At 34.9% G+C, this 19,669-nt stretch overlaps 3 protein-coding genes across 3 annotated transcripts in view; 2 read left to right on the forward strand and 1 right to left on the reverse strand.

Annotated features, from left to right (window-relative positions):
• Window positions 1-2,077, reverse strand: part of LOC108579021 — a 7,469-nt gene extending 5,392 nt beyond the window's left edge. The window contains exon 1 of the mRNA XM_017942447.1: window positions 1,914-2,077. Coding sequence (XP_017797936.1) covers window positions 1,914-2,077 — 164 coding nt within the window. The remainder of the gene's footprint in view (window positions 1-1,913) is intronic.
• Window positions 2,078-2,444: 367 nt separating this feature from the next.
• Window positions 2,445-6,845, forward strand: LOC108579024 (polyubiquitin-A-like). The gene is made up of 2 exons (XM_017942453.1): window positions 2,445-2,539; window positions 3,959-6,845. Exon 2 carries the CDS (start codon window positions 3,977-3,979, stop codon window positions 6,833-6,835), a length of 2,859 nt encoding a protein of 952 aa, XP_017797942.1. The 5' UTR covers window positions 2,445-2,539; window positions 3,959-3,976; the 3' UTR covers window positions 6,836-6,845.
• A 12,469-nt stretch (window positions 6,846-19,314) lies between these two features.
• Window positions 19,315-19,669, forward strand: part of LOC108579015 — a 52,206-nt gene continuing 51,851 nt past the window's right edge. Inside the window, exon 1 of the mRNA XM_017942443.1 lies at window positions 19,315-19,360. The gene's annotated coding sequence lies outside the window, so the exon portion shown is untranslated. The remainder of the gene's footprint in view (window positions 19,361-19,669) is intronic.

A 19,669-nucleotide genomic window follows, 5' to 3' on the forward strand; every position in this document is an offset into this window, starting at 1 on the left:
TTGTGCTGGCTAATTTAAATTATAAATAATATGTAAATAATAAATAATAAAATTGCCTTAATAACTTCTATTGAGTTGATGTTATAAAAATATATCTATATTTGCAAAAAATAGATAGCAGAAATAAAAATGAAGAAAGAATACCTCTCCTTTATTAAAATATCTGGAAATTGTTTCTTTCTTTGAGGAAGTACAATTATCAACCAAATTTCTGGGCATATTATTTTTAGTATAAACATTTTGCATACTTTGAGTAGCTAAATTTTGTGCAGTATTTAAACATTGACTTTCTGTGAAATTTATTTTATAATTAGAATAAATAAACTTCAAAAGTATTGGTATATGCACATTATTACTTTGGTACCTTCTTGTTTATGACTTATTTGTCTGTTAATTGAATCTGTTTTAACATTCTCAGAAAGCTGTATGTTGTGAATCTGATGAATTTTAGCAAATTGTGTTTTCAATGTTGTAGAAGCAGTATTTGTATCTTTTGTTAATTTGTCTACATATTTGGTAGAAAATTCTAATTCTAAAGAAGTATTATTTTTTTCCTTCAGATGTGTACTTAATTCTTCATTTTTCAGTAATGTATCAGGTGATGAATTTAAAATTTTCTGCATAAAAATAGTATATATTCATTTCTACTTGTACTGCTTAGAGATTGTACAATTTCACTAACTTACTGAGTTAAATGGAGCATGTTTGGATATCTGTAATTCTTTACCACAAATTGTAGGTAATTTTAAAAGTAAATCAGATAAAAAATATGTAATTGTATGTTCTTTATCTCCACTTGGAATAATATCTAATGGACCACTTGCTACACACAAGTTAGGATATGTGAAAATCTTTGACCTAGGTATTAAAAACTTAATTTCATAGTATAAAGTATGATTCTCATGTTTTGGTAAAGAATATCCATACTGAAATGTTATATACTTATATGAAACTAAACTTGAAAGCAGTTTGAATTATAGAAAATATACACAAGATAAGCATACATACCATATTTTTCCAATGTCTACGTAATTGGTCATAATTTTTAAACACACTCTTTGCAGGAATTTCCTTAGATACAGATAATAATTTACCTTTTTTTGTACTAAGAAAGGTTTTAGATATTTATTATAAAATTGATAAATATATAAATATACATTTATTAGATGTAACGAATTATTACTACCTTGGTAGCACATGTATAAAAGGAAATTTATAGCAAGATAAATTGATATATCCTTTAGGATCTGCTAAAAATTGAGATATGACAGATGGTGGAAGATAATCTTCAAGCTTTATATATGGTATTTTAACTTTTATTGCACAGAATTGTAAACAAATATCATTTCCTAGAATATTTTTCAATATTAATACATAAAACTATGTATTTTATGAATAATAAAATTCGAATTTCTATACCATATATCAGAATATCTAATTTGACTGATCTAATTCCTTCTATAAAATTATAAAACTCCTTTCCTTGAACAAAGTAATCACCAACTTTATTCCATAAAGGAGCTATTTTAGTCTGTATTGTATACATAAGACATATTTTATAAAGTTCATTAGTAATTGATCGTAACCCGCGATACTAATAAAAATATAAGTAAAGGCATTAATTTATAACAAATATATTATTAGAGTCAATTGTTTAAACAAATAAAAGTATACGTCTTTAACAAACCACTAGTTTAAAATTTCTTAAAATTCTTTCCAATTTTCCAGTTTCAAAATATCTTTTATTTGCAACAACAAATATAAATCTTTCTGTACCTGATACAGGCATAGCAATTACGTCAGGAATTAAATGAATAAGTAATCTAAAATTATTTTATTACGAAGCACAAATTAATTTTAAAATAACAAAATTTGCAAACAATATGTGAAAACAAAATCTAAGATACACTTACCGACATTTGATTGTTTGCCAATGGAAATTTGATTTTGATGAGGAATCATGAACTTCAATAAAATCAGTTTCACAAATTACGCAACACAATTCGCTCATTTGCGGAAACGACGCATATACAACTATTTGTTCTTTTCTTTCGTATATAAGATTAGAAGTATCCATTATTTAATTATGTATTTTATCGATTTAAAATGCGATCTTTTAAATTTTATATCTGACTATAATATTTTAAATTCAAATATATCAAATGTATTCTCAACATTTAAAGATCAAAGGGTTCTAGAAATACTTTATCATATTTTTTTGTAAGAAGATTTCATATTTTATACTTTATTTAGTGTTTCTTAAATTTTACATATTTGTTAAAAAGTTAAATAAAATCTATCTTTAAAAAAATATCTTTTCTTATTTCGGAGAAATTATTCTATTTTATTTTAATCTAGGGAATTTGAAACTACGAATTTGGCAACCATGTTGAGTATATATATATACGCAAGCTGTACGTCATTCTCTCTCACTTCTTGTGAAGTACTGTGTATTGTTTCGTATGTTTTTGTATCTTGAGTTTCTGTACGATTTTGTCTGACTTGGGTTACAAATATTTTGTAAATTATTTTGTCACATGTAAGTACATCAATTATTTAATAGTTCTATAATGGTTAGTAAAAATATTAAATAAGTTTCCAAATAATATTTTACGGTTTCATCACCTAGTCTCCATTTTGATGTTCGAGACGATCAATACTATCTTAAACCATTACTGCATACAGCTGTTACTGCATAAAAAGTCATTCTATAGCTTAATATTAGCGTATATTCTTTTATAACATATGTAAGCATTCAATAGAAGTATAGAGTTATTCCCTGCATTATTTATATATATTCGAATCTTTGAAAAGCTTCAAATAAGACACTATTTTAACATATAACTCGTTTCTTATAATGATGGAAGCTGTTTCTTGTGAAGTGTCAGCGATAGCGTCCTATTGTTTTCATTCAATGACTCACTAACCTCTTTTATAAGATAAATGGAACATCGTTACTGACCTCTCATGAAAATAAGTGACGCATCTAACCTGATTTTTGCAAATACAATGATACATGAATTTTTGCATTTTATAATAGTTTACTTAAAAGTAGTTATTTTGTAAAACGTTTTTGTTCTATCACAGAAATAATTTAAATGATGCAGTAGTATTCAATCTTTGTATAGATGGTTTGATAGATTAATGTTAAAGTTAATTTATACTTGAAGTTTTGGAATCAGAATTCTATTTTAGTAAATGTTCTTCTATTTGCAAACATTCATTTGTCAGATCGCAAGGAACCTAAATCTGACACTTGTAGATTCAGGGACTACGTTTTCGAGCCTCGTACCCGCCTTTGTAATTTGCCGAACGTAGACAAGGACAGCGAATAAAAGATAAGGATGAAACGTGAGACGAGGCAACCAAGCGATTTAAATATCAACTTTTTTAATTTTACGTTTTTTTAACCCGAAATTTTTCTTAACATATTGATGAGGTTTTTCTGATGAAAATGATATCAAACACGACATCATTTGAACAACATTTACTTATTAACACGTTCACTGTCACGCCAGACATCTATACTGACACTTGTAGAATGCAAACTGGCTGACACTTGTAGAGACATTACTGTATAGCCATTGCTTTCCTAGAAAACATCTTTGTAAAATCTTATTTCAGTTCATATTCTGAATGATCTATTGAAAGTATTAGAAGCACAATTTTTTAAAATTCCAATAAATGTCACTAATTAGTAAGAAAGAAAAGTTATTTTACTTGTAATGTGCTATAATTGCACCATAAGTCCAAAAAACATAAAACACAAAATATTAAATTCTGATTTACAACTAAATCATAAGAAATTTGTTTGTGAATACAATACCATTTTAAAGGAAAAATAAAACCAATTTGAATATTTCCCAATCCTTGTACAGACATGAAATTCTGCATGATTTACCATACAGTAATAATAATATTATAACCATCTTATATTGTACATGGTTTTCTCCTACAGTCCTTCAGATCTACAAATATGCAGATCTTCGTCAAAACCCTCACAGGTAAAACCATCACCTTGGAGGTAGAAGCCTCAGACACAATAGAGAATGTGAAGGCCAAGATCCAAGACAAAGAAGGAATCCCTCCCGACCAGCAGCGTTTGATCTTTGCTGGGAAACAGTTGGAAGATGGTCGCACTCTTTCAGATTACAATATCCAAAAAGAGTCCACACTGCACTTGGTATTGCGACTCCGAGGAGGAATGCAGATCTTCGTCAAGACGCTCACAGGGAAAACCATCACACTCGAAGTTGAGGCTTCAGACACAATAGAAAACGTTAAGGCCAAGATTCAAGACAAAGAAGGAATCCCTCCCGACCAGCAGCGTTTGATCTTTGCTGGTAAACAGTTGGAAGATGGGCGCACTCTTTCAGATTACAATATCCAAAAAGAGTCCACATTGCACTTGGTATTGCGACTCCGGGGAGGAATGCAGATCTTCGTCAAGACGCTCACAGGGAAAACCATCACACTCGAAGTTGAGGCTTCAGACACAATAGAAAACGTTAAGGCCAAGATTCAAGACAAAGAAGGAATCCCTCCCGACCAGCAGCGTTTGATCTTTGCTGGCAAACAATTGGAAGATGGGCGCACACTTTCAGATTACAATATCCAAAAAGAGTCCACACTGCACTTGGTGTTGCGACTCCGAGGAGGAATGCAGATCTTCGTCAAGACGCTCACAGGGAAAACCATCACACTCGAAGTTGAGGCTTCAGACACAATAGAGAACGTTAAGGCCAAGATTCAAGACAAAGAAGGAATCCCTCCCGACCAGCAGCGTTTGATCTTTGCTGGTAAACAGTTGGAAGATGGGCGCACACTTTCAGATTACAATATCCAAAAGGAGTCCACCCTGCACTTGGTGTTGCGACTCCGAGGAGGAATGCAGATCTTCGTTAAGACGCTGACGGGGAAAACCATCACACTCGAAGTTGAGGCTTCAGACACAATAGAAAACGTTAAGGCCAAGATTCAAGACAAAGAAGGTATCCCTCCCGACCAGCAGCGTTTGATCTTTGCTGGCAAACAATTGGAAGATGGGCGCACCCTTTCAGATTACAATATCCAAAAAGAGTCCACACTGCACTTGGTGTTGCGACTCCGAGGAGGAATGCAGATCTTTGTCAAGACGCTCACAGGGAAAACCATCACCTTGGAGGTAGAAGCCTCAGACACAATAGAGAACGTTAAGGCCAAGATTCAAGACAAAGAAGGAATCCCTCCCGACCAGCAGCGTTTAATCTTTGCTGGCAAACAGTTGGAAGATGGGCGCACTCTTTCAGATTACAACATCCAAAAAGAGTCCACACTGCACTTGGTGTTGCGACTCCGAGGAGGAATGCAGATCTTTGTCAAGACGCTCACAGGGAAAACCATCACCTTGGAGGTAGAAGCCTCAGACACAATAGAGAACGTTAAGGCCAAGATTCAAGACAAAGAAGGAATCCCTCCCGACCAGCAGCGTTTGATCTTTGCTGGCAAACAGTTAGAAGATGGGCGCACTCTTTCAGATTATAACATCCAAAAGGAATCCACCCTGCATTTGGTGTTGCGACTCCGAGGAGGAATGCAGATCTTTGTCAAAACGCTCACGGGGAAAACCATCACCCTGGACGTTGAGGCTTCAGACACAATAGAGAACGTTAAGGCCAAGATTCAAGACAAAGAAGGAATCCCTCCCGACCAGCAGCGTTTGATCTTTGCTGGCAAACAGTTGGAAGATGGGCGCACACTTTCAGATTATAACATCCAAAAGGAGTCCACACTGCACTTAGTGTTGCGACTCCGTGGCGGAATGCAGATCTTCGTCAAAACGCTCAATGGGAAAACCATCACCCTGGACGTTGAGGCTTCAGACACAGTAGAGAACCTTAAGGCCAAGATCGTAGACAAAGAAGGAATCCCTTCTGATATGCAGCGTTTGATCTTTGCTGGGAAACAGTTGGAAGATGGTCGCACTCTTTCAGATTATAACATCCAAAAAGAGTCTACACTGCACTTAGTGTTGCGACTCCGAGGAGGAATGCAGATCTTTGTCAAAACACTCACGGGGAAAACCATCACCCTGGAAGTTGAGGCTTCAGACACAATAGATAACGTTAAGGCTAAGATTCAAGACAAAGAGGGAATCCCTCCCGACCAGCAGCGTTTGATATTTGCTGGCAAACAGTTGGAAGATGGGCGCACTCTTTCAGATTACAACATCCAAAAAGAGTCCACACTGCACTTGGTGTTGCGACTCCGAGGAGGAATGCAGATCTTCGTCAAGACGCTCACGGGGAAAACCATCACCCTGGAAGTTGAGGCTTCAGACACAATAGAGAACGTTAAAGCCAAAATCGTAGACAAAGAAGGAATCCCTTCTGACCAGCAGCGTCTGATCTTTGCTGGGAAGCAGTTGGAAGATGGACGCACTCTTTCAGATTACAACATCCAAAAGGAGTCCACACTGCACTTGGTGTTGCGACTCCGAGGAGGAATGCAGATCTTTGTCAAGACGCTGACGGGGAAAACCATCACCCTGGAAGTTGAGGCTTCAGACACAATAGAGAACGTTAAAGCCAAGATTCAAGACAAAGAAGGAATCCCTCCTGACCAGCAGCGTTTGATCTTTGCTGGTAAACAGCTGGAAGATGGTCGCACTCTTTCAGATTACAACATCCAGAAAGAGTCGACACTGCACTTGGTGTTGCGACTCCGAGGAGGAAATGAAAGTTACCGTATAGGACGGCACATTCCAAATGAAGGATCTGAACTTCGTATTGCCGACAAGCAGTTTGAAGATGCTTGTGGTTTTTATGGGAACAAGAGAAGTCAATGTTGCAGCTAGTAACTTGATAGAAGTCCATACCTTTAAACTGCCGTGAGAGTAGAATCTTTGCCGGTATTGTGTAGTAAAATTGCTAGTATCGATAGCCATTGTGTTACTTTTTTATCCATATTTCATATTCAGTACTACTTGCTATCAGCATATACGTATTTATTTATTCGTGTATAATTACACGAATTGCAAGTTGTATTGATCCAGTTATATGTGTGTAAAGTTTTACACATTATTGTGATTCACTTCTGCTGATTAAAGAATTATTGATAAATTCCTGGTGAAGATATATTTGTTTTTATCCGTCCCGATTGTATCTTCGTATTTCTAACTTAAAGTTTTATGTTTAACTTTTCATATATTGTTTAAAAAGAGAGTGTTTAGAGAGTAATAATATTTTCAGTTCTGGGTATTTTCAATTTTATTAATTTTTGACTAATTAGTAATATGTATTTATTGATTCCAATTTAACATAATTTTTTTACATCCAATTCAATGGTTGCTTTTACAATATCTTTGTTTCTGGTGATATTATACAAGTATTGTAATGTGTTCTAAGAATATCTTTGTTAGTGTTATATTTTTTTACGTTTGAGCTTTGAAATACTGATAATGAATATCATGGTAGACTAAACAATGAAGCCATTTCAAGTCGTGATGTAAGTATCTACTCAAGTTTTTATTAAAATAGTGCAAACACAGTATGAAATTTCGTTGGTATCTTTAAATGAAGTAATCTGAAGACAAAATTAACTGACATTCAAAAGTTGTATGCTGTACTTTATAAATTTGATAATAACATTTTCTCTATGCCATTGATTTGAAAATTATAATACATAAATGAAAGTGCTCGATTTGGTTATGTGACATTATTTACACATACGAAATAGAAACTTATAAAATTTTAAGAGTGTTTTATAATTATTCTTAACAGTGTGATGCATGCAAACGTGTAGATAACATGTGTTTGTCTCGTTGCACATATTTAAATGGCACGAACAGGAAGTTGAACCTTCACATTTTAATTATGTATGTTTCTTAAGCAGAATTGCGTGCCATAGAATAATAAAAAATTACTTTTAAATTTTTCTATAATGAAAAATTTTAACTTGCAACAAAATGATAAACAAATTATTGCATTTATTTCTAAATTGTTTAATTTTACCTTAATAAACATAATTAATATTTTCTGTTTCTTTTCTGTGAGTAAATTTTTAAAGAATAGCAGCAATATGTGCAAAATATTTGTCTGTAGCAACAAAAGTATATTGGGTTCACAATCCAGTGTTGGAAACGAGACTTTAACGTAATGCATAAAACTCGTGATCACTTTCTCTTATAATAAACTGAATTACTTGACGAACAAAGTGATTGCATACAAAAGAATACTTTAAAGAAAACTTGCTATTTATTATTACAGTTCTCTTGTTTATTTGATAAATCGGATAAATACATTGTTTCACGAATTGAAATAACATTTATAAAATGAAATTAATTATTGATTTGAAGGTAAATTTTAATTTATTATTTAAACATATACATTAGATTTAACATATTAGTATCTTTTTATTTATCTAAATACTCAACGATTATCCTAAATTAATTTTTATGTTCCATATAATTACTCCTAAGAAATTCTCGTACATTGCATTTTTAATCACATGAAAATGATCGAAGTACAGGGTCGAACATAATACTGAATAATACACTGAAGCAACATTCGTACGTAGCAAAGTTATTTTCAACAACAATTTAATATTCTTCATTCAAATAAATCCAAGTAACTAACAATATTAAAGAAATACTTGAAACAAGAAAATTTCAAAAAAGCAATCTAACCTAATCATACAATAACCTTTTATCGTAAAATATAGAATAACCATTATGGTTGTTAATAACCAAGATGCAACATTAAATTATATTTAAAAAAAAATCTAATTTCTACAAGAAATATACATTAACAATAATAAATCATATTTCACTCAGAAGCCAAAATGATTAACTCCACTTTTTCATATTTTTCCAATTTAAATATAAAAACACACGCTTGCTGCTTAATTTTTCACAAATAAAACAAATTTAACGAATGTTATTCGATGGAAATTAGTCACTTTCGCTTCTTAGTGGTTTAAACGTCGATCGTGAAATACGTGAAAAAAGGAAATACATACATCTTTTCTTTCATAAATTTAATGCGCTAATATACGCGTATTATTCTTAAGGAAACACGGTAATTATCAGCGGCGTGGCTTCGCCGTATTTCTTATCTACGTAACTCGGACAATACGCGTAAAAGGCGTAATCAGAAGCATAGGTTCGTTAACGACCCCCCTCGCGACTTCCTTAAACCCTTCGAAGAAGGTTCGTTCTCTTACGGTTAATTATTATTATCATCCGACCGCGTGAATCGCGTGACCAGCGTCGTCCCACAGTCGTGAACCCGGAATCGCGTACATATTTCCTACGTAAAGAATTTCTTTTCTTTACCTGTGCCTTCTTTCTTTTTGTTTCTTTTCCTTTTTTTTTTTTGTTATCGTTGCTTGTTTGCCGAGACGCCAACGACGACGCCGATGATCGTGAAGATCGTCGACGAAGTAAGTGTATGCGGGCGAAACACCGCGGAACAAGTGAAATTGTAACGCGTTGAACATTTCAAATAGAAAGTCCTGGTGTGCGCAGCTTCGTGATTGCTACACCTCTCCTCGATCGTGCTCGCACCCAATCGGAATTGTAAAATTGATTATGGCTGTCTAATGAATAAAATAATGAATAACGAGGGGAATTAATTCGAGCTGAGTAATGAATGAAATAGTAAAATGGTAGATCAATAACGAGTGAAAACGATTCAGAGTATTGAAATTGGAAAAATTGGAAACTGAAAAAATGATAAGCAAAGTTTGAGAATGAAAAGAATTTGAATTTTATTGAAATTGTGTCTGAAATGGATACTGTAGGAAAATGTGACTTAATGTTTACGTAAGATCGGAGTAAGAAACGATTACGAAGAGTAGAAATGAAAAGCTGATATAAATATACGAGTTAGTTAATTTTCTTTCAAATTTCATACTATTATAGTAAATTAATCGTTGCTATGATACGCTTTAAGGGGAAAAAACGTTACGTAAATTGTCGTTTCTTGTATAATTAGTTACAGTGAAATCTCAATCGATCGTGTTTAAAGCGACTGTTACGAAATACATTAGCGAATATGCGGAACGATGAAAGTGTATAGCAATAAAATGTGACATTAAGACATATTTTTTCTTATATAAAACATTTTGCCGTGTCTTCTGCTCGAACGAGAAAGTGCAATGTGGAAGCAGCATATCTCTTGTATTCATTTCACGAACAATCAAATTTTTCAAATTAACTTCGCTTACAGAAGCAGCGAATAATAGCAAAATTATTTTAAGATTGTGAGAAATCAAAATTTTATACTTTTTTTTACATTAGACAAACATGATATTCTCAAAACAAAAATATATATGTATAAATACATTTTCAAGTGACAAAACCTCACTTAAAATTAATTGAAAATTCAACAATGTAAGAAATCCATATTTTACTATGGTAAAAGTATGATACTTTAATAATATTCTCAAAAACAAAAAACTAATTTAGTAAAATTTATGATACTTTTTTTGGTAATCCATAATATTGGACACATTTTCAAATGAAAATATTCCAATAAATACAAATGTATTTTAAAACAATGCTCAACAGGTGTTTTATCAGATACTGTAACAATTAAACGCATTATTTTCTATATGTCTACATTAATTCAACATTTGAAGAGACAACTGAATACACCAGGCACAAGAAATACTATGTAGTTGAAAATCCCAGAATCTTCGTCGAATGTTGGTTAATTAAATTAAATTGCTTACCTCGTTTAACCAAGCGGATCTTTAATTGTTTCGATCATCGTGACTTTCTTCTCGGGGAATTCACTTTGCGAAATATCTTTTTCCCGCTATCAGATGCGATCAATCGCGAATGTAGAATTGAAAGGTCGTAGATTCCCACGTTGCGAAAATTACCCTTGGATAACGGCCATATGTGAAATGTTAGTGTTCTCGGTCGTGGGTGGTATCCACGCTATTCCGTTATACGTTGCACCCACCTTTATTCTATAATGTGGATCAGAGTTACGGAAAACGCTTTTACACGCATGAAATCCTTCGTATCGTGCTTCATCGGTGTATTGAACTCTGAACAACGTCTTACGTAATCCTTCCATTCGAAGAAGTCTACTCTAAACCGAGACTTAATTCCTACCGAGAATTTGGCAATCTCCCTTTTTTTGTTCCTCCAATGCTAGAGGTAGTTACCTCGGCGGTTTTTACAATAAGCGTTTGCGAAGATAAATTCGAGGTATTTTTATCGAGGTAAATGTAAGATTTTTATACGTTTCGAAGGGAAGAAAAATAGAAATTTCAGAAAATTTCACGTGTGAGTTAATTTAGTTACTTCCTGGATCCTTTTTAGAAAAGAGAAGATATAAAATGGAATTAACGCGAGATGAATGAAATTTAGAAATAGTGTAACGTTTGAGAAGACATTTTATAGGAAGAAATGATTTTCTACAAACGAAATATCATTTTTCTGTTGAAAAAGAAATGCTGCACAAAATATCGTTTAAATTTTTCCATACTTGTGAAATCACGTGGACAAAGTATCCTTTGAACTTTTGAAAAATAGTCAATTTTTCTAATTTTCCCAAAATGCTTAGAATTTCTAAGACACGTTCAAACATTCGACAATTATACACATGAAAAAATCAATTTTTCTCTACTTTCTAAGCCTATAAATTCTACTTCGGTATTAATAGCGACTAACGGTATTTTTATAAACTATTTAAATTCGAAATTTCTCGAATAATTGGACCCTTCGAGCTATAATCCGAAAGAAAGTCAGTTAAACGTTCAAACTAAGACGATAATACAGGCACTATCCTGGTGTAATATATGAAATTAATAATTAGTAGACTGCGTCGGTTTGTACATATTGCCCCGTTTCTTTTTTCGACGAGAGAAAGTGCAACGCGACACATTTTCATTATAATTAAACATGTGCGAGGCAAAGATCCTCCTGATAATATGCGTGTACGTACTCACCAAGCTTCGTACTCGAAAGTCCATTGAATTTCATTCATAGTTATTCATTGAAGCTTCATCGACCATTCTACGCGTGCTTCCTCTTTACGATACACACCGTGGAAAATTTCGCAACGCTTCCGTTTACCCTCCTTCAAAATTTTACAATTCATTTTTTTTTTTAAATATCGCTCCAAAATGGATTTACAAGCGATGGAAACTTTTGCAGAGACCTAACAATTTGTGAAATCTCGTAATTATACACTCATTCCTCCTAACCCATTCGTAATCCTCAATTTTTGTTACCATTAGCGCGCACACATAATAATTACGTATTTTTAAATATTTATTCATCAATCTCCCGTAAAAAAAATATAGGAGAATTGAACACGGAAATCATGCTGAATATTGACGACGTCTCTTCGAAAGTTCTTCACGCGTCAACTCCATATCGAGAGCAGCGTATTTTCTTAACGAAACTCGATGAAACCTTGATGCTCCAATAATTGCACACGCGTTTCTGTTGAACCAAAGTTTATCGTTTCGTTCTTAGCAAAAAAGAAAAAATAGTTTTCTACAATAGAATCATTTCACCTTACTCGAAGAAGAAGAAGAAGAGATCAATTTTTTTTTTTTATTCTACCTACACCTTCGGTAATTTAATTTCTCCACTTTCGAGCTAACTACTTTTCCAATTGTAACAAACGATGTACAGCTACAGTGTGTACAGCCTGTACAAATAAACGACAATAAAGAAGAAGAAAAGAATATATGTACCGCTATTAAAAGGATGGCGATTGAAACTCGTAAGAGTGACTTAAGGTGTAATCAATTAGCGATGATTTATACCAAGCAACCCGTACAACTTTTCATAGGTGTACCGTTACGCGAAGCGAGAGTAAACACAGAGGAGAGATAGTAGCAGGAGGTAGGAGATCTACGAGAGTTTCAAGATCAGTGAAAACGCTAATTATTAGCGGAGAAATCATTAATTATGTCGCGCTCGTATTCTCTTTTCGTCTCGCACGTCTCATTCTTTTCTTTCTTTTTTGTCGTTCCCTCCTTAAAGCCGTACTTCCTTCCCTTCCCGTTTCTTTTCCCGCCGCGGCCGTTTCTGTCCTTCTCATACGTGCCCCTTTATTTCCCTCTTTTTCTAAGCCTTCTCTTTCACCGTTGCATTCTTTCGTGGCGTTAATTATGCGAGTGACTCCCACGACTCGAGAATGCCGCTTCAAGATCATGGACTACGGTCGTGTCAGTCCACGACTTTTCTAATTATTCCCCACATTTTCCTCTATATACATACGTATATTTTTCCGATTTTCCCGTTTCTTTTCCATCCTCGAGACACGTTCCGTGTAGGTATATATCTCGAATGTAAAATCGACAGGTGGTGTTAGGCTATCTGAATTCGTTTTAACTTCAGTCGACATCTGTTCGAAGTTCAGTTCGTCATCTTTGTGAATTTGAATAAGACGAGCTGTCAAGTGGCACGTGAATTTACTTTTTCTTCTTTAAATCGAGGCTTGTAAAATGATGGAGTATCTCGATGGATTTTTTGGCCTTCCCGAGTTTATTTACAGTTACTGACGAAAATATTTGGACGTTAAGGGGACGATAAGGCAAAGGTATTCGTGAAATTTAGTATTTTATGAATAGTGCGAATGTTTGAAATATTCGTTTTTGCTGATGTAGTAGTTGGACGTAATATCGATTAATTTATATCAGAATGTCATATGGGAAAGGGCGTCGATTAAATCTTTTCACAATTAACCGAAATATATCACTTGAAAGGCAAGCTTGTATAGTGTCCAAATATTTTTGGATATTTTTGGAAATATTTTTTAAATCCATCGCTCGTAAGTTTAATATTGCAACGCAAAAATGCGACATAATTCAATTCAAGTTTTATGTCGAACTCAGCCAAAAGTAAAGTTTATAATTCTCACCTAATTTGTTTTTCTTCCACAGTTACTTTTTTCAATTTTACCGCGTTTCAACGAACGCGGCGAAACTTTTGACCAGCAGTGTATACGCATTCGATAATTCGATCGTTGAGAATGTTTGTATTCTTGCTTTTATCGAGGTTGGCAATTTTTTCAGTTAACTGTAACATTAATTCAACTCGACCTGGCAAAACAAGTGTCCGTTACAGAAGTTAGAAAGGGTTTATAGTTTTCAATGGAGCCTCATTTGTCACAGTCGTATGTCCGTGACATAAAATACCCTTTGTGAATTATGCTTATTGTTAGATACCGTTCATCTATTCTTCACGCATGCACAGATTCCATGCCACATAGCAAAGAGCGAAATACTGTGAAATGCGAAGGAGCACATATTGGCCGCAAAAACGGATGAACGAACAGCACTTCTCAATCGATAATGGCAATTTCGATAAAAACGTCGTCGATTTGACTTGACCCTTTTTCAGTTCATTCTTACTGAAAATGTAAACAACATTTTACTTCAACTTTATTTCAATTTTCTTCCATTTCTCTGAGACTCTTCAGTTTATTTCAATATTAGAAACATTTTTCATACTTTATCGGTTTGTTAGGATTTACAAAGGTCTGTCGAATTATTGGTAATTTTTTAATAGAGCTATATGTCTGTGTTTAGAAAATGGTAAATAAAAAGTGATACGCGACTGATAATCGTAAATCCTATAATCGAACTGTTTTGAAATGTCAGTTGTAAATGTTAAACGTTTTTTTAGCTGGAACAAAGGCGATATGTAATACTTTGATCCGGCATAGATTTGTTAGAGCGGCTGGTTTTAGTCAGTGGAGAATTAAAATTCGATATTGCACGCCCACAGTGGCCCACTGCTATCTGACCTTTTCCACATTTGGAGGTGCTACAAGCATCGATGAATATCGGTGATTCAACTCCTAAAATGTGTTCAGTTTTGTCGGGGAAGTACAAAATTTTACTGCCATATGGATTCTATGGACAATTATACGGTAATTGAAATAGACAAAATTATACTAGTAATACTCTTAACATTAAATTAAACAATCATCTCTTTGGATAATTGTGGAGAAATAATTATATCGAGAGTTTAGTTTAGTTGGAAATATCGTTTGTACATCACTTTTCTTGATTATGAATGTAGTTTATGGTTTATGTTAATGTTACTCAAGAATTTTCAATATGAAGAAAATTACTAATTGTACATTTGACTAACTAAGTAATCTGTTAAAAGTTGTCAAATGAATCATAAAGTTATTTGTTCTAAAGAAAATTTTCTAAATTTTAACTATAATTCAAGGATACCGAGTTCTGTATTTCTATAGTATACATCATTGTACATGTTATTTTATTGTATAATTGTACTACATAATATTTAGCATGTTGCAAGTTCAATGCCTCAATCTGTTCAACCTTAGAACAGATATATCTCGTTGCGGATTAATTTTCTTCACATTCTCAATGGTAGAGAGCGAAGAAAACAGTGGGAAAAAATCGTGAGAAACCGCGTTCAAACTTCCATCGAAGTGAACAGTTTTCATTGCGAACACTTCCTTCAAATAAACATGGCTTTTACAAGCAAGCACTTTCTTCCAAGAAAAGTCTGCTGTATTTGCTCAACAATTACTTTTCCATAAATTCCGTTAATTTCTTTTACTCTGACTCTTGTTTACACATTCCGTTTCCTCCTGAATTTGTTATTTCATCGTGTTTTGGATAATTTCTTAGATTTTATTTGAAAAATAATCCCACCCAATTTTCATTTTCATTTCTTTCAATTTTGTATGTTTTCTCTTTAATCCCTAAATGGGGATCGCGGTACAAGCGAAGAGATATCAAAGGACATTAAATATGTTTAACACGTAAGCCTTAAAATTTCAAAGAAACGCATTGAAGTGCAAATATCAACAAATCGGTGAAATGCTTTTAGAAATTATTTATATAGAGAATATGCAAATATTGAAATGCGGATACAGAATAATTTACCTCGAGAAAATATACTTTCACGTTAAATAGGAAACGTAATTCAGAAAATATAATAAAAAGTTTGCTAAATAACTATTTAGTCTAAATCTAGTCTAGCCTGGTCTAAATCGAATATTCTCGAGACCAACTGAAACGGGGACAACAGAGGGAAATGAGTTAATGCGGCATTAAAGTAATACTAATGTTAGCGCACGAGATACCGAGGGAACTGTCGATCATTCTGCCACGAGCACGTCGAATAGATCATAGATCACGAAGAAATTTACCTCGTCGATCGAAGAAAAATCACTCGCTCGTTGCGCTTAATCGTGCTTTATGCTCGTGTAATATTAGGTCGGAAATAGAGAATAGAAGATCGTGGATGCGTAGGGAGAATTTTCTCGTTCTCCTTGGCAGGCTTCCTTCTCTCCCCTCGCAGTGGCTCAAGTCCACTGACCGAGACTTGGATGCCATACTATAAAGCCAAAGAAAAAGTCGCGATCGTAAACTCTGTACCTGCTTCCGCACTTCGCGATAGTTCCGTGATTCGCTCGTACGCTTTTCACAGAAATTTCCATCGGTGAAACTCGTCGAATTCGAGCGTGTCATCCTCAGACTTAACGCTCCGCCCTCGATGATACACCTTTTCCCAACGAGACATTGCGAACTAAACTCACACGACACGTCGTTTATTACCAGCGAAACGAAATTACGAATCACGATGTCCGAGACTGGAATAAATTGTCTTAAACAGGCGAAGATCGAGAAACGTTCGTTGCCATTCCATAATGGGACGAATTTCATAGGAGATTTGTTTAATCGAGCGCGATAATTAAAGCAGTAGAACGCGGTAAAGTGTGCTGCTGATCGTAGCTGAGAGGAACGGTTATGATGGAAAATCGGGCTACGTTTCTCCGGTGAACGGCGACGACGACGGCGAGGACTACGACAGGGACGAATAAATAAGGAGACGAGAAACGTGTAATGACCCACACTCGATTATTGCCAAACAGAAAGAGAGATAGGCGTGCTCCTCGTGGCGAAGAACGAGCAGGATAAAGAGGAGCGGATAGAAAATATGGCCATGATATTTACTAATGCGGCCTCCACGTGAAAGTGCTCGCTCTTCGCTTTGTGCCGTGCTCGAGGAACGCGTATATACAGTCTCATGTAACGGGTGACATGACCGAACCTTTCGAAGAAAAACAAGATCATGCCCGGTTCGGTTGAAATGTCGCGTTTCAAGCGTTATCCAGCTTCGTCGCGGAGAGTACGTTGGGTGTTAACCCGTTCCGGAGATTCTGGTGTCTGTGAGGATCAGCCTGATGGGTGGCGATAGACGTGAAGAATGCGACGAAAAATGGCACGATCGAGTTACGAGAAATTCGAGTGCCGCTGAATTTGACCTAAATAAGAGTTTGCAGGAGCGTGGACTCTCTCCCTTTGTAGCTGCTGGTGGATCCTGAAAATAACTGCCGTTCAGTCAGTGTGTTTAATTTGTTTATAATCGGTGAACCTGACTGCACCATGGATTGTTACATTTTTTTCTGGACGTTGTGTAATTTGTGAAATTTGTTAGAGTTAATTAATATTTTAAACGTACTCTTTTTATTATAAAAGTATTACTGTTGGTACTAGAAACACTCTTCCATTTTGCATGTTTCTACGTTTGCATTTTCTCACTGATTGTTAAGGACAGATAATAAATTGAAGTGTAATTTGATGATTATTATTGTTGGTATTAGAAACGCTCTTCTATTCAAATAGAAAAAGATATGAATTTGAAAAAATGTTTTGCATGTTTCTGCATTTAAAAAAAAAGATTGTATATGTATGGACTGGTATTTTAGCAACGGTACAATATATGCTTGTACTTTTTCCTGCACCTTGGAAAATTCACGATTTTATTTATGTATCTGTAAGATCTGTTTCACATTCGTTGCGGATAATCAGGCGTCTGCTGTATTCTCTGCTTCTCCTTTTTTCCCGCTCGTAATTGAATGGCTCAGTGAACCAAGCGTAACATTGGTCTTGGTTCACTTTAACTATATGATTGTTGCCTAAAAACTAGCTTTATTCAGTGAAAGTCAATTTCTACGTGAACGGTAGTAGGTATAGCGATATCATTCGTTTCCTCGATACAATTCTAAGTACTGGCGCGTTATTTATGTACAAATACCTCAAGTACCTGTTTAAAAAAAAGTTTAACGTTAGTCGTATTTATGATGAAAGAAATAGAAAATTTAAATAAAAGTAAAAAATATCGTTCAATTGTTAAAAATTTTATTTTACTATATATTTAACGTTTCTCTTTATACGAGAAAAAACTTTTTTCCTATAACGGTAAATGATAGTTTTAATCCTTTAAGAACAGATCAGATTAATGCACTACGTCGAAGTTAATTACTGTATAATTTCTGGTATTTCAACATCTTTATCGAGATATTCTATAAAACTAAACAAATTTGGGTTACTCAACCAGTTTAATATCGTGACGCTTGACTTAACTTCGTCAACTGGCTCAAACTTTACCGGCCATTTTAAAATCCACTTCAGCGACAAGATTATCGAACGAGTAACCAAGGAAACGTAAGATCATAATTTCTGTTAAATCATCGAGAAAGAAAAAAAAACATACCAGTCATCGTTCCGTATCAAGCGAGTCATATTAATTTTATACACACATAACTTATTCAATAATCATCCTGAAAATGATAAAAGAGAAAAAAATATAAAATTTCTGTTTCAAATTTTAATTGCTTCGCTTTACCATCTGTTCGCCATTTAAGCGTACCAATTTCTCATATTCACGGTTCATCGAAAACATCCGAGAACGCTCTGAACGTCGTCCGTCTGTTTGATCACTCGTACTATCCCTCGCTCTTCTATTCAAGGTATCATTTCACAGATGGTCCTCGGCGAGTATGGCCGTAAAGGTAATTCGTCCAAAGAATTTCGATGAAAATATTCGCTGGCAGCGAAGTATCCTTAAGGTCTCCTCGGTGCTCCTCGCAAACAAGGACAGAAGAGAAGGGGATACGAAGTTGTATAGGCACCTTTCTCGCGGCGCTCGCTATGGAATGGCAAAAAGAGAGGAGGCACTCTGACGTCACATTGGTTGGTCGGTAGTGCCGCTAGCCTCTCACTTGGTCGGCGACGTTTGGCATGCTCGCTTCGGTTCACCTCGATACCGTCCGGATCCGTTCCATTTCATACGACCGACCCTTCGCCGCACTCGAAGCCCGACAGCCAGAGGGAGCTCACTTGCGAAATTTCGGCACGGTGCACGCGTGCGACAGTGATTCGATATGTAACACGCAGGGCTTAGCTGTCTTTTTCGCGGTACGGTAAAAACGAGTGTTGGAAAAACTGTCAGTGAAGTTGTTGTTCGGTGTCGGGTGCTTTATTGCCGGTTCGTCAGTGTGCACGGCTTATTGTATTATTCTATCGTTGTGCCATGACACTCTGGATACGATTGTGAATGGATTAGGTGGCAGCCGCGGTGAGTCCAAGCTTCTTCTTGTCACCATACTTCCGTTTTATCTCTTGCTTCGACCGCGTTTCTTGCGATCATGTTCGAACTTGTCTTGCTCGATGTCTACGGAAGCTGTCGTTTATGGTACCGGAAAATACACCGATTTACGTGTAAAGATTAGCAATATCGAGCGTGACAAAAAGAAAGACGGTAAAAGCGTGGAATTGTAGTAAAACAGAGAAACGTATGGAGAATTGTATCGATCAATTTTGTCATTTGAGTAGAAATGTCAAGTACGATGTGGCAAAAACGAAGGATCGAAAAAAGAATAGTTTT

The sequence above is a fragment of the Habropoda laboriosa genome, unplaced genomic scaffold, assembly GCF_001263275.1.
Source record: "Habropoda laboriosa isolate 0110345459 unplaced genomic scaffold, ASM126327v1 scaffold78, whole genome shotgun sequence".
Lineage (NCBI taxonomy): Eukaryota > Metazoa > Arthropoda > Insecta > Hymenoptera > Apidae > Habropoda > Habropoda laboriosa.

What these genes read in the sequence shown, in the direction of transcription:
- LOC108579024 (XM_017942453.1), top strand. Translation starts at nt 3,977, where the DNA reads ATGCAGATCTTCGTCAAAACCCTCACAGGTAAAACCATCACCTTGGAG.